The following is a 13,552-nucleotide window of genomic DNA, read 5'->3' as shown; positions in this document are numbered from 1 at the left end:
CTCTCCAGCAGTTCCCTGTCCTTCTAGAACTGGGGAGCCCAGAACTGGACCCAGTGCTCCAGATGGGGCCTCCCCAGGGCAGAGCAGAGGGGCAGGATGACCTCCCTTGACCTGCTGGTCACACTCTTCCTGATGCACCCCAGGATGCCATTGGCCTTCTTGGCCAGCAGGGCACATTGCTGGCTCATGATCCATTTCATCCATCCATCAATGGATTCTATTATCCATTGTCATTGCATCTGCCATATAGAGCATTGTAGCTTGTAATCAAGCCCAATGCGGTGCGTGGCACAAGGAAGTGACGAGCTGGGCAGTTTGGAATGAGAGGTGACTGGTGGTGTTTGCTTACAGCTCCTCACTTTGCACATGGGCTGCCCGATTTCAGCATTTGCAGCTTGTGGTTTACAACAGAAACACCCCGTTCCGCAGCGTGGAAGCCTTCACTCACAGCTTGTCAGGGAACAAATAAAGGTTTAGAGATTTAGAGACACAGATTTAGAGAAATATAAAACAGAAGCCTAAAGTCTGGGCATGTTTGTGTCCATCTGAATACTTGATTGAATTGGCCGGTCGTCAAAACCTGCAAACAATAGTTCCTTTTATCCCAGAGCCACAGCACAACGGCCACTGGGATGCCGTGGAAATTCCAAGCAATCCTTTAACTGAATGGTAAACAACTGACTCTACACGCAGCAAGGCAGGGCTTATTGGTGGCAACAAGACCTTGAATTAGGTCCGCTAGTAAAGCTGCAAATGGTTGACAGGTTTTCAGGCAAACAGGCTTATATACAGATTTCATAGACCTACCTCAAGTCTTCCAGGATGTGTCCTAGGTATTACTTGTATTCTCCAAAGCGTTTTTTGTCTCCCTGGGCCAATAATTTTTAATTTTCTTGTATGCGCTTCCAGACTGGATCGCAATAGATAGGCACCCATCTGGTCGGTGGGTTACCTCCGTCCCTGTGTCCCTTCTTCCCGTGTGTTTGTCCCCGTATGAATGGATGCTGGTCACTGTATTTGAAGACTCAGGTGATCGCTCTCTCCAAAGCGGAAAGCACCTTTCTCTCAAGTTGTACTTAAAGTACTTTATTTAAAGAATTATCAGAAGTTCCTTTCTTGAGCATTTGTTATTTTGTTTGTTTTGTCCTATAGTTTGCTACTGCCTTATAACCAAAAAATTTTGGTGCGTTGTTGAGATTTGCCTAGTTCCATTACATCGGGGCAGCTAACGTACAGCCTCTCAAATGAGTTTCCAGGTACGCTGTATGGAAAGGGCAGGAAAGAAACACACAAGAAAGTATTGAACAATTAATTATGCCGTAATGGAGCGAGGGAGGGAGAAGTGGAGAGCTGGCCCAGCGTAAACTCCGTGCCTCTGATGCCAGGATTACACTCGGAGGCATTTGTGCCTCTCTCCATTTTGTGAGGCACGTTGCCAGGCAGAACAGCAGTTAGCACGCCCATGGTGGGGTTTACTAGCTTCCACACCGTGTTTGGTGGCTTCTTAACTTCAGGATGAGGAATTAAAGTTTTTTACACAGCAGGTAGTGATTGCCGTTTACGGATTTTTTTTTGGAGCAAAAATCTAGCTTGGGATATGAGTATTCCAAATCAGGGTTGAAATGAGGGAGGCACCACAGATGAAGTGTTGCTTACCAAAATATAGCAGTAGCAGTAAAATGTCCGTGTACCGAAACTCATACCGTTCCTGCTAATGCAGATAAAAGCTAGCTTTGACTGCATGGTGAGTTTGAGGGTTCCTTGTCTTCTTTTGGTTTTATTGTATGCTATTTTAAAGGTGACCTCCGATACGGTTATGTGTGTTGTGGGCATGAGCCGTTCTCACCTCCTATTGAGTTGAACGGACTCTTGTCCGTAATAGATAACGTATTTCCCTTCCCTGAGTGACTAGGCACAGATTTTTCATGAGTATTTCAGTGTCAAAATGCAACACTGACATGTTGCAGGGGAAGCAAACAAGAAACCACCCCGTCTTACTGGGTCAGTTAAGGTTGACTATGAATCTGTCTGAGCTTTTCAGCAGTGGTTACCCATTTGTAAAATGCCAGGAGGACCTTTCTCCAAAATGCTGAAACGTGATTTGTGTTCAATGGGAGTGTTCTTTGTCTTCCAGGGGACAATATCTATTTAAAAATAAACCTCCTGATGGGACTGCACCACCCAACTCTTTCTACAGAGCACTTTACCCCAAAATTATACAGGACATAGAGGTAAGAAGCAGCTTCCAGGTGTGATAGTGTTCGGTGATTTGGGTTTTTTTAAACTCCCAGATTTATTCATGATGCTGAAATTCTGAGAATATTTCGTTCTAATGAAATATTTCATTAAATCTGATGTGTCTGTGTTTGTCCAGAGTTTGTAGATGTGGGATAGTTACATAAAGCCCCAGGCTTCGCCGCTTCTTTAGACAGAGGATGGGTTGGATTGTTTGAGTGAGCTGTTTGCAGATGGAGTCTCTACACGTTGCACGTCAGATGTCACAGCAGCACCGTGCCATCTCCATTTTCTCTATTCCACAGTACTTTGCTCCACCCAGTGCAGATGAGACCTATTAAGATGTTACAGGGAGGTATCAGGAACTGAGCCAGGGAGAAAGTGCATTGTAAAGACTGCAGTCCTAAGATCCAGGGAAACAAGAAGCAACTGAGCAGGGCTGCCTTGTATCTAGTATGAGCAAAATGTCATGTTCTGGTAGTTTCCTAGTAGCAAAAGCCGTAAGTGTTTGTACAAACACTCAGCTGGAGCTCAACTGAGACTTTCTCTGCAGTTGTTTAGTTGTTGACTCAGAGGGGGTTAAAGGTTGGAGAGAGAAAAATGCTTTTAAGTCACTTCTCCCTCACCATTCCAGATAACACAAACGAGTTTAGCCATGATATGTTTTCTAGGTTTTTGTCCATTTAATTGGTTTTATTACATGTGTTACTTCTTCTAGAAAGCTCGTATGTCATTGCTCTGATTGCAGGAAAACGTGTGAAGAAAAGTATCTGCTGTCTTCTTAAACAAGCAAGAAGGGGGAAGATATTTCCATGCTTTATTTTTACTTCTCTTTTGTCTCCTGTCTCTCCTCAAGACAATAGAGTCAAACTGGCGGTGTGGAAGGCACAGTTTACAGAGGATCCACTGCCGAAGCGAGACAAGCAAAGGAGTTTATTGTTTACAGTATGATGATCAGAAGATAGTAAGTGGCCTACGAGACAATACTATTAAGGTGAGAATGCTCCAAAATGGCATACTAATGGCATGCAGGGTCTATGCCATAAATAATAGTGTCCTAATTTCAGTGACGCCTGCTCAATCTCTTGTTTAGTAACTAGCCTTCTCCTTTCCCCACGTCACACCTGAACAGCGTGGACGCCTCTTTTATCTGGCAAGAGAGACCCTGTTTTCTTACAAACAGACTTAGCAAGCAGAGGTTTTTGTCCATCAGTAGTTACAAGCTGTGTAATTACTGTGCCCTGTACCCTGATGAGAAAAGTAAAACCAATGTTCATAGTAAAGACAGTAATATCAAAGGTGTTAATGTACTGCACCAAAGAGCCTGTAGAAGACTACAGATGCCACTAAAGATGTTCTAACTGCACTATGGATGATGTGTTGTAGTGAAAAACAGACCAGTCAAACCAGTAAGTGCTGAAAGATGAAAACCTTACTGAGCTGTCTGGTTTTGAATGTTTGCTATCGTAGATCTGGGATAAGAATACATTGGAATGCAAGCGAATTCTCACTGGACACACGGGTTCTGTCCTGTGCCTCCAGTACGATGAACGGGTGATCATTACTGGATCTTCGGACTCAACAGTCAGGTGTGTGCTTGTGATTTGGAGCTTTCTGTTTGCCTCTAAGATTTTAGCCTTGCAAGCTGCTGAGATGATCTTTTCTTAGATGTGTGCTGTTCAATCGATTCCATGAAGTAGTTCAGCGTATTTGTTCAGGAGTGCACTGTCCTTGTTTATCAGATGTCCATCCAAATGACTGTCAAGGAGAAATGAGAACCTAAGCAAAGGCCAGTCAAGGTCAAGATGACTTAGGAAGGCCATCTGGCATTCCACCAAGGTTTTGCATGTTTTGATACTCCCTGATCATGTTTTAAATTCTCTCTGAGAATAACTTTTTTTAAGTTGGTTGAAGTTTTCAAAGCAAGTTTGAAGGTTTAGTCAGCCACTTAAAATTAACCAAAGATGTATGACTAGATCTCCTGTGACTTTTAATTAAATTTCAGCATGATGTTTCTTTTCATTCCGTCTTTCTAACCTTGCTTTCCTTCCAGTCTCCAGCAAAAGGCTGGACACCTCAAGTCAGTGCCTGTGGTGCATGTTGTGCAGGTGTGAAGTCCGCTAGACGTAGTAGAAGACCTGCAGTGTATATACAGGCACATCCGAGTTAGTGAATTGCAGTGTGAACTTGGATGGGAAGGAGCAAGTCCGTCTTCTCCGTGTTGTTACGTATTCTCCTCTTGTCAGAGTACAAACAATGCCCGTGTGGGGCAGTTACAGGCAGCAAAAAGCTGTGTCAGTGCCCTTTTCTGAAGCTATTAGCATGTGTTCCTGTGGCTGCAAGCTCCTTGTGGTTATCACCGTGCTTACGTGTGAACTACCACCGTTAAGTTAATCACCGTTACATTTAGTTCCTGACATGTGATGCATGCAGTCTGGTATCGCTGCTAGATTTTGGGGTCCTATCATGAGTAGGAATCCAGAATTTCGGCAACACCGCCTGCCTGGAGACGGTGTGGGAACTGCACTGCGCTAAATGGGTCGCAAAAGAGAGGCTGATTTCTGTAACAAGCGCTATCATCTTCCGTGGCAGGCCAGGCAGGCCAAATTGCAGACTGGCTACTTGCCCAGAAATACTTTGTTTCCCACTGCATCTATAAATGTTCGCGCGGACCCCAGAGGCGCATAGGGATGCATCGCTTTTATCCTTGGGTCTCCTCAGGAAGAGGGGCTTCATCCAATAGACAGTACAGATGGGCTCTTAATGCTTCTGAGATCTCAGGGATGCACTTGTCCAAAGAAGTCAGTAGGTCTCCAGCTCCTGCTCGGTTTGGCAGCCCTGTCTGCAAACTGCTCCTGTGTTAATGGCTCAGGTCTTCAAGTCTGTGAGTTTTTCTCCTTCGTGTTTTGTAATTGGAGTGTAGTTTCCTTTTTCATTTATAGTCCGTAAGTTGCTGCACTTCAGCCACCGTAAGTTAGAAAATAAGACATTAGAAGTCTTTCTCACCACTCGCCTTATTGGCGAGGTTTTAAGGTCTGCAGCGTCTGATGCGCCTGATGATGCAGCCGCTTGCTGCTGTCACGTACTGCATCTGGGATACAGGTGTGATAGTGCCAAAAGACATTTCTGGAGGATAAAAGAAGTTTGCTAACAGAATAGCCCAAAAGAAACATTTTTAAGCCTTAAAATCTTCATTTCAAGCCCTAGAAGTTCTGTATGAAGCCTTTGTCTAACTTTTGTCTTAAATTATCTTTCAGCTAAACCAGTTGGTTCCACTAACATTACATTGACATAAATGCTGTGTCTTAATTTGGGTATTCAGCACGTTCCTGGAATGTAGCTGCGTACCCGATGCACTGCAGGGTAAATGCAATCCATGGTGCGACTTCTGGCAACTACTTACATTTCTTTGAAAAGCATCCTCTTGTCTTCCGCTTCTGCTTTGAGTTGATAGTCCTGTGAGAGAGGTCAAAATTTAAACCTATCACTGAACTCACTTCTCCACAGGTCATGATTAAGCACTCCTTGACTGGCAATGCAGTGTGTGGTAGGCTGACACAACCAGGAAACATCAGTTGTTAAGGCTATCAATCTCATACCTTTCCTCAGCTCTAAATTCCCTTAATTAAAGAACGCTTTTTTTCCTGGCTGGGCTGTTTTTATGGTGTTAACTGCATTGCAGGGCTTTTGGCTGCTGGACTGGCTCAGTGTATGCCTAATCAACAGGTTTATATAATACGTCTTTTAATGAACTATTTAATAGACGTAGATATAACTCGTGGTGTCTGCTTCTCTAATATTGCTAGAGAGTCAATTACCTCTCCCTGCCCCTCTCTCGCTCCGCAGAAAATCCACTGTATAGTTTTTTAACTCTCTTCTCTCTGGTTTGAAATTTGAACCTTTAGGGTGTGGGACGTGAATGCAGGCGAGATGCTGAATACGCTGATCCACCACTGCGAAGCAGTGCTGCACCTTCGCTTCAATAACGGCATGATGGTGACGTGTTCCAAAGACCGGTCCATCGCCGTCTGGGACATGGCTTCACCAACAGACATCACCCTGAGGAGGGTGCTAGTAGGGCACCGAGCTGCCGTCAACGTAGTGGACTTTGATGACAAGTACATTGTGTCAGCATCAGGTGACAGAACTATAAAGGTGAGGTGTTTTTATTTGCAGCGCTGGGGTATTTAATAACCAAAGAACAGTGAGCAGACAGGGAAGATGGTTCTTGTCAGTTATCACACAGATCTTCCTTTAGAACTTTAGAAGCACAGAATCATAGAATTGTCTGGGTTGGAAGGGACCTTTCAGATCATCTAGTCCAACCATCAACCTCACTCTGATAAAAACCATCACTAAACCATGGCTCTAAGCACTATGTCAACCCGGCTTTTCAATCCCTCCAGGGATGGTGCCTCAACCCTTTCCCTGGGCAGCCCATTCCAAGGCTTAAGAACCCTTTCCGTGGAAAAATTGTTCCTAATCTCCAATCTGAACCTCCCCTGGGGCAACTTGAGGCCATTTCCTCTTGTCCCATCACCTGTGACTTGGGAGCAGAGACCGACCCCCCCTGGCTACAGCCTCCTTTCAGGGAGTTGTAGAGAGCGAGAAGGTCTCCCCTCAGCCTCCTTTCCTCCAGGCTGAACCCCCTCAGCTCCCTCAGCCTCTCCTCATCAGACTTATTCTCCAGAGCCCTCACCAGCTCCGTTGCCCTTCTCTGGACCCAGTACCTCAATGTCTTTTTTGTGGTGAGGGCCCCAAAACTGGACCCAGCCCTCGAGGTGGGGCCTCACCAGTGCCCAGTCCAGGGGGACCATCACCTCCCGAGTCCTACTCACCATGCTGTTCCTGATCCAGGCCAGGATGCTGTTGGCCTTCTTGGCCACCTGGGCACACTGCTGGCTCGTGTTCAGCCAACAGTTAACCAACACCCCCAGGTCCTTTTCTGCCAGGCAGCTCCAGCCACTCTGCCCCCAGCCTGTAGCGCTGCAGGGGGTTGGTGTGACCCAAGGGCAGGACCCGGCACTTGGCCTTGTTGAACCTCATCCCATTGGCCTCGGCCCATCCATCCAGCCTGTGTTTCCTGCTGCTCATTTCCACTTGTCCTGCCTCTGTTGAGCTTGGACAACTTGTTTACAGAGCTGTATGGGAAATCAGATCCAGGTACAGAGGCAGTTGACAAAAGACTTTTTTTTTTTTCTGTGTTCTTTTTCGGCTTGACCACTTCCATACTCTGTTTCAGCATCAGTCATTCAAACAGTTGTCAGGGGGCAACATGGGGGCAAAAGGGAAGGTGAGTGGACAGGAGTCGCTCAACTGTTACTGCTGTGATCCCAATCCGCAGCATTAAAACTGGGGAAAATTGAAATCCTGTGTAGATTAAATCATAGCCCAAGAGTGCTAAAGTGTGATTTTGGAAGCTAATACTCATACGTTGTGGCAAAAATCTTCTGTGTACAGTGACCCAGGCTGCTAACAGTTGCAGATGATAGTCACAAGTCATCAGAGGGGTAATTTTCCCAGTCTTAATGACAGCATCTTCAATTAAGAGCATTTGGGATGCACCTATATATCATACAGATACCAGCTTTTGTTAGTCTCTTCTTAATAATTTTGTCTCTGTGTGGTTCCCTCCCCGCTTCCTGTCACAGGTATGGAACACTAGTACCTGCGAATTTGTGCGCACCTTAAATGGCCACAAACGAGGCATTGCATGTCTGCAGTACAGAGACAGGCTAGTAGTGAGCGGCTCTTCAGATAATACTATCAGGTGAGAGACACACTCCCCGTTGCAGAGTTCTGTGCGACCACGTTGTTGTCTCCGATTCCCTGGGCTGTGCCGAGGTTAGGCAACTGAAGCGCTCCGTACCCTTGTCGTCTTTGAAATATGCTTCCTTTGGTATAGAACATTGGGAGCTACTGGAAAGAGATATTAGAAGCCTGTTTTACTGTGTTGTCTTTCATCCTCTGTATCTCAAGAGTCCCATACTAATCAACAAGTTGCATTGCTGTGACAATTCTGGTGTATGAAAGAGCTGGCAAGTACCACTTTCTGTGATGTCCTCTTGTGATATTTTAATTGGGCTATGTGTCTAGTTAAAGGGGTCAGATTTGCAGTAAGAGGCATTTAATCCTCCACAGAAATCCTCCTGGGCTCTCGCCAAGCTCTTCTCGTGGTACTTGGCACCTGGTTAAGTTTGGAACAGCTGGTTTAGAGCATGAAGTTCAGTTTGCTGCCTTTTGCACTTCTCCAGCTGCCCTGGTTGCAATCTGAGATTTAACTCCTTCTGGTATCGGGAGCCAGGATTTCTCCCTCCATCCTGCCGCTGCTGGCAGAGCGATGTCCCGCTCATCTCGGGTGTATAGAGCAGGCTTGAATAGTCGTGTACATGACTTAGTGAAATGGCTCTGTCCTGCAAGCAGGAGTAAGAATAATCTCCCTTTTGCCTTTGTCATTGCTTTAAATAATTATCTGCCTTCTGATAAAACTTGAAAGCTGGACAGTGTAAGCAGAAACCCTTCACTTTGCACGTCAGTAATAATTTCTCCTCAGTGAGAACGATTCGTGCTACTGTTCACCCGTGAACTTTGCTGGCAACACGCTGCCTCTCCCTTCTTTGCATCCGGTAGGAAAACGGTGTTCCTTTGGTTGACATCACCAAGTCATCGTGGCAGATGTTACTGTAGGGCTGACTGGGAGCGTGACCAAGAGAGCTGGAACCTCTGTCTCTTCATCGGGGGAAAAAGGATTAGAGGCATTGTGTAAAAGTAGCACCACTTACACGTGGGGAGAACTCCTGAACCCTCTGCAATTGTACTATGAAACTTGGTCTGAGAATTCGAGTAAGAAATGGTTAAATATTACAGCAGTTAGGGGAGGATCTAAAATATGACTTGCGATGCTAATAAAAATAAATGTCAAGATAGTGATAACGCTAAAGAGGAATGCAGTTACTTTTATGCTTACATTGGATAAAATCCCTAGCTGACAGATAAATTGTGCTAGAATTTCAGGAATCTTGGCAGTGAATCTTAATGGAAGTGGAGTTTGGCAGCCGTGTGGGCACACCACAAGACTTACCTGGTCACATTGTTTTCTCCCAGCCGTTAGCAGAGGGCGTGAGTCAGTGGAAGGGTGATTAAGAAAGGCCAGGTTACTGAGTCATCTTTGTGGGTGGCTTGGTGCTTTGTGTGTTTGATTTTAATCCACTGTAAAATGCCAGATGTTTTGGGTTGGCCTTCAGCAGAGGCTGCCTCTTGATACAGAATTTGAAGTTCATCATTCCTCAGTTGCCGAGAAACTTTTTTCCAAAAGATGATTTTGATTTCTAGTTTTGCAGCTGCAAATGTAAGGACTCGTGAAATAGCTGAGAAATCAATGTCTTTCTTCTGTAGGGAGACTCCATGTATAAGAATGATTTCACTTTTGGTTTAGGCCAGAAATGTCATCGGTGTAACAGGACACAACTACATAGGCATCTCTATCATTGTTCCGATTTCCGTCTGGTAGGAACTGGTCCCAAGTTTAATCCAATCGCTTCAGTACTTCTGGAGCCAAAGTTCTGAATTGCTACAGACAAGCAGAGTATAGAAAAGAGGAGGGGAGGGGGAGGGGGCGGGGAGGGAGACGATTTGGACCAAGAAAATAGAATCAGACTACATCGTCTTGGGTTAAGGTTTAACCAAGTGGTTGATTTGCATGGGTGTATTCAACCTCCAGCGTGTGCACACGCGGGGATCTGATACTGGACTGTTTAGACAACATTCTCTCTAGGAGACATGGATTCAGGCTCACCTGCCTTCTGTATGTCTTTCGGCTCTGTAAGGACTTGAAGTGAATTAAAGGCTGAGATAATTGCAGACCTCCCTCTACTTCTAGAATTTCTCAGGAACCTATGGGAAGGAAGAGTGGTAGTGTTTTTGCTTACACTTTGTAGTGAATTTTTTTAGTTAGTTCTCAAGCCTTCAGAGTAGTTCTGTTACTATTTGGTCCTTTGACTATTTAAAGAAGTAGAAATTTGAGAAGGTTATGAAATCTGGGAGGTTCTCTTGGCACCAGTTGGGCTAGGAGATTCTACTCTTACATAGCAGTTACCCCTTTTGTACGTGCAAGCCCATTCCCCACGTGGCTAAGGACGTGATCATCTCTTCTGATCCCATTCGGATTCAGGTAAAAACCTCAAACTGGGACCTGAAAATACAGACCTGGATTAGTGTGATGCAGCCTCCCAGAGCTGCTGGCAATCTCAGGATTGATGGCAAGGAATGGAAACACATGGCACGAAAGTTCCTGGCACAAGATTGCTCTTCAGACCTTTCTGCACCAGTTCATTTCTGGCATTGTCCATCCTGTTTGCAGTCCTCGAGAGACTTAATGCTCTCTGACCAGCCAGAGTGCCTTCGGCTGACCTTTGCCATGGAGTTGCTTTCTCTGACCTTGACTGGTGTGCTGGTACTCCCATGAAAACCGTTGGGATCTTCACAGATTCCTGAAAGAGCAGCCTCACAGATCGAAGAATCACCTTGTGCTTCTTGTTGGCCTTAACCGTGTGCGTAGATGAATCCTTTCCCAGTTCTACAGCGACGAAAGAGTTCTGTTCATTCCTCTGTTGTCCAAAGTGAGAGCAGCTTGTCATGGTAGGACAGCTGCAGTCATTACCCACCAACCTTGGGCACGCATCCGCTGGGTCTGGATTATTCCCTGGCAGACCTCAGGGGTAAAATATGTGGGGACAATTTATCTCTTTCTTTGTCCATCTCTCAAGGAAAAGTGAGCTGACCCTTCGGCAGCTGTGCTGCTTTGAGATGTGTCACCCAGAGAAATTCCACAAACCACCTGTATTTCTCTCTACTGGGAAATTCGTGTCAGTCTGAGTGCTAATTGAATGAGAAGAAGCTAATTGAATTGAATGAAGAATATTTGCAACTGCTTTCTTTCAGCTGTGTGTCAGGGAGCCACAGCAGATCCTGCTGTTAAAAGATTCCTGTATGAGCAGAGTATGTCTTAGCCAGAGGTAGAACGTGTCAAAGAATTTCAGTTCTTGTAGGCAAATAGTCTTTCTTTATTCATGGTAATTGGGAGTCATGTCAAAGAGCTGACAAAAGTATGGAAAACAAATAGACTTGCTTCATAACTGTTTCAAGTGTTTCTTGACTATTTTTCAAGGTTAGTGTAAAAAATAATGTATTTTCATTTATTCTCCATGCTAAAAATCTTTCACAAAGCCCAAAACTTAGGGATATTTACAGTTGAGAGAATAACATGTTGCTGGGTCTCCTACTGGGATACGGTGTACTGGTTTTGGTGCCAGAACATTTTTTTAAAATATTGGATTATTAGAAACAGGTAGTAAAATACTGGATCATTAGAAACAGGTAGCAGAGAGCCACAGGAATTATTGGAGAGCAAGAAAGAAATGCATTACAGAATAATAAACATAGAGCACCCTTTTTAGTTTATGCATAAGGTGCCTAGATTACAGCGTAAACATACCTTCAGTGGGAGAAGTGTCAAATAAAAAGGACTTGGTAATTCTTGTAGCTTGTATTCATGCCTTAATTTGCCTGATGGTAGTCTCCAAATCAGAAATAGGCATATAGGGGTATAGAAATGCCGCCTGCCCTGTGAAGGTGATCTTACCCTTTGGGACGCGGGGATTGGTATGTCTCCCCCTCTTCACAGCTTAAAATCAAGGCAGGATACTTTTATGAGAAATCAACTTTAGTAAAATAAAGTTCTGGGGCTGACTGTGAAGATAACTGGGAGATCTCCTGTGTTACTGGAGCAGTAGAGACTAGACACAACCGATCTCAAAATGTTTGGATCTCTGACTGATTTCCCATGTGATCCCGTAACATAACAGGGGCGTGTTGAAGAGCATCCATCTACTTCACAGCAGAAAAAAAAGTGGCGAATGTGGTTTGTTTCTTATTATTTCATCATAATCTTTATTTCCAAGTTTCTGTTAACTACAAGCAAAGACCAAACGTTTCATCGCAACGATCGGATACTCAAAAATTCTTACTGCTTCTTTGTACTCTCTTCCAGGCTGTGGGATATCGAGTGTGGGGCATGTTTACGAGTACTGGAAGGCCATGAAGAGTTGGTGCGATGCATACGCTTCGATAACAAGAGGATAGTCAGTGGAGCATACGATGGGTGAGGCTGTCGGTGCAGTCAATACCTTACATCTTCCTGTCTGTCTCAGTATCTTACATCCCACCTTGCTCTACCTTCCTTATAAATATTAGACTCCTTGTCTGTCATACCAAGAGGACCTTTTCATGGCCAGTACATCCAGGAGCATGCTACAAAGTATACTTTTTTTCTCTTTTTTTTTTTAAAATAAGTCAGTGTGATTTGGTGTGTGGTGGTCCAGCTCTTTAGCTTGTAAGAATATCTGAGTGACTCTACCTGAAACCTCTTCTACCTGAACAAAGTAAGAACAATCTTTCTCATCTGTGGTTATGTCTTCTTGACCATTAGCTGTTACAGACTAGCTGTCTGCATTCCCACTTGTCTCTGATAGTTATTACCACCTGCTTTTTATATGTATTACTTTGTTAACAGCATTTTTTTTCCTCCCATTAAGCTCTATAAGCTTTACAAAGGGGAAGTGCAAGAACCAGGTCTCAAAGGAAGGGTTGCTGTAATTTTCCTTGAACTGGTGTATTAGCTAAGCCATACTAACATTTAATTTTTTTCTGTAAGCACTTGGTCTTTTCTCTTTAAGAAAGCCATGGTATCTGTCTATTTTTTCACTACTAGGAAAATTAAAGTATGGGACCTTGTGGCTGCTTTGGACCCCCGTGCTCCAGCAGGAACCCTCTGCTTGCGAACCCTTGTGGTAAGAGCTTTTGGTAGGGGTGGTGGAGGGGACAGAAAATCGTGCCTGATCATAGAACCGTAGAATTGTCTGGGTTGGAAGGGACCTTTCAGATCATCTAGTCCAACCATCAACCTCACTCTGATAAAAACCATCATTAAACCATGTCTCTAAGCACTATGGCAACCCGTCTTTTAAATCCCTCCAGGGATGGTGCCTCAACCCCTTCCCTGGGCAGCCCATTCCAAGGCTTAAGAACCCTTTCTGTGGAAAAATTGTTCCTAATCTCTAATCTGAACCTCCCCTGGGGCAACTTGAGGCCATAAGGCTATCTTGAGGGCTATTTTGAGCCGTAAAAGCTCAAGTCAGCTTAGCCCCAGTCTGCAGGATCTAGAAATCATTTCTAGAGGTCTGGTTTCTTTGGATGTCCAGCTTTTTCCTTCATGTTGCAAGCTCTAAAGCATTAGAAGTTAGAACCTGTGGAGTGTTTC

At 44.6% G+C, this 13,552-nt stretch overlaps 1 protein-coding gene across 2 annotated transcripts in view; it reads left to right on the top strand.

The window, feature by feature from the left end:
• BTRC (beta-transducin repeat containing E3 ubiquitin protein ligase) overlaps positions 1-13,552 on the top strand; it is a 133,481-nt gene that overhangs the window by 114,942 nt on the left and 4,987 nt on the right. For both annotated transcript variants that reach the window (XM_074158882.1, XM_074158881.1), the window contains 7 exons: positions 2,135-2,231; positions 3,092-3,229; positions 3,706-3,824; positions 6,141-6,390; positions 7,887-8,005; positions 12,284-12,394; positions 13,004-13,082. In XM_074158882.1, the coding sequence (XP_074014983.1) occupies positions 2,135-2,231; positions 3,092-3,229; positions 3,706-3,824; positions 6,141-6,390; positions 7,887-8,005; positions 12,284-12,394; positions 13,004-13,082 (913 nt within the window). The remainder of the gene's footprint in view (positions 1-2,134; positions 2,232-3,091; positions 3,230-3,705; positions 3,825-6,140; positions 6,391-7,886; positions 8,006-12,283; positions 12,395-13,003; positions 13,083-13,552) is intronic.

The sequence above is a fragment of the Numenius arquata genome, chromosome 15 (assembly GCF_964106895.1).
Source record: "Numenius arquata chromosome 15, bNumArq3.hap1.1, whole genome shotgun sequence".
Lineage (NCBI taxonomy): Eukaryota > Metazoa > Chordata > Aves > Charadriiformes > Scolopacidae > Numenius > Numenius arquata.
The sequence above is the reverse complement of the archived record's forward strand: the minus strand, read 5'-3'. Positions and strand labels throughout refer to the sequence as shown.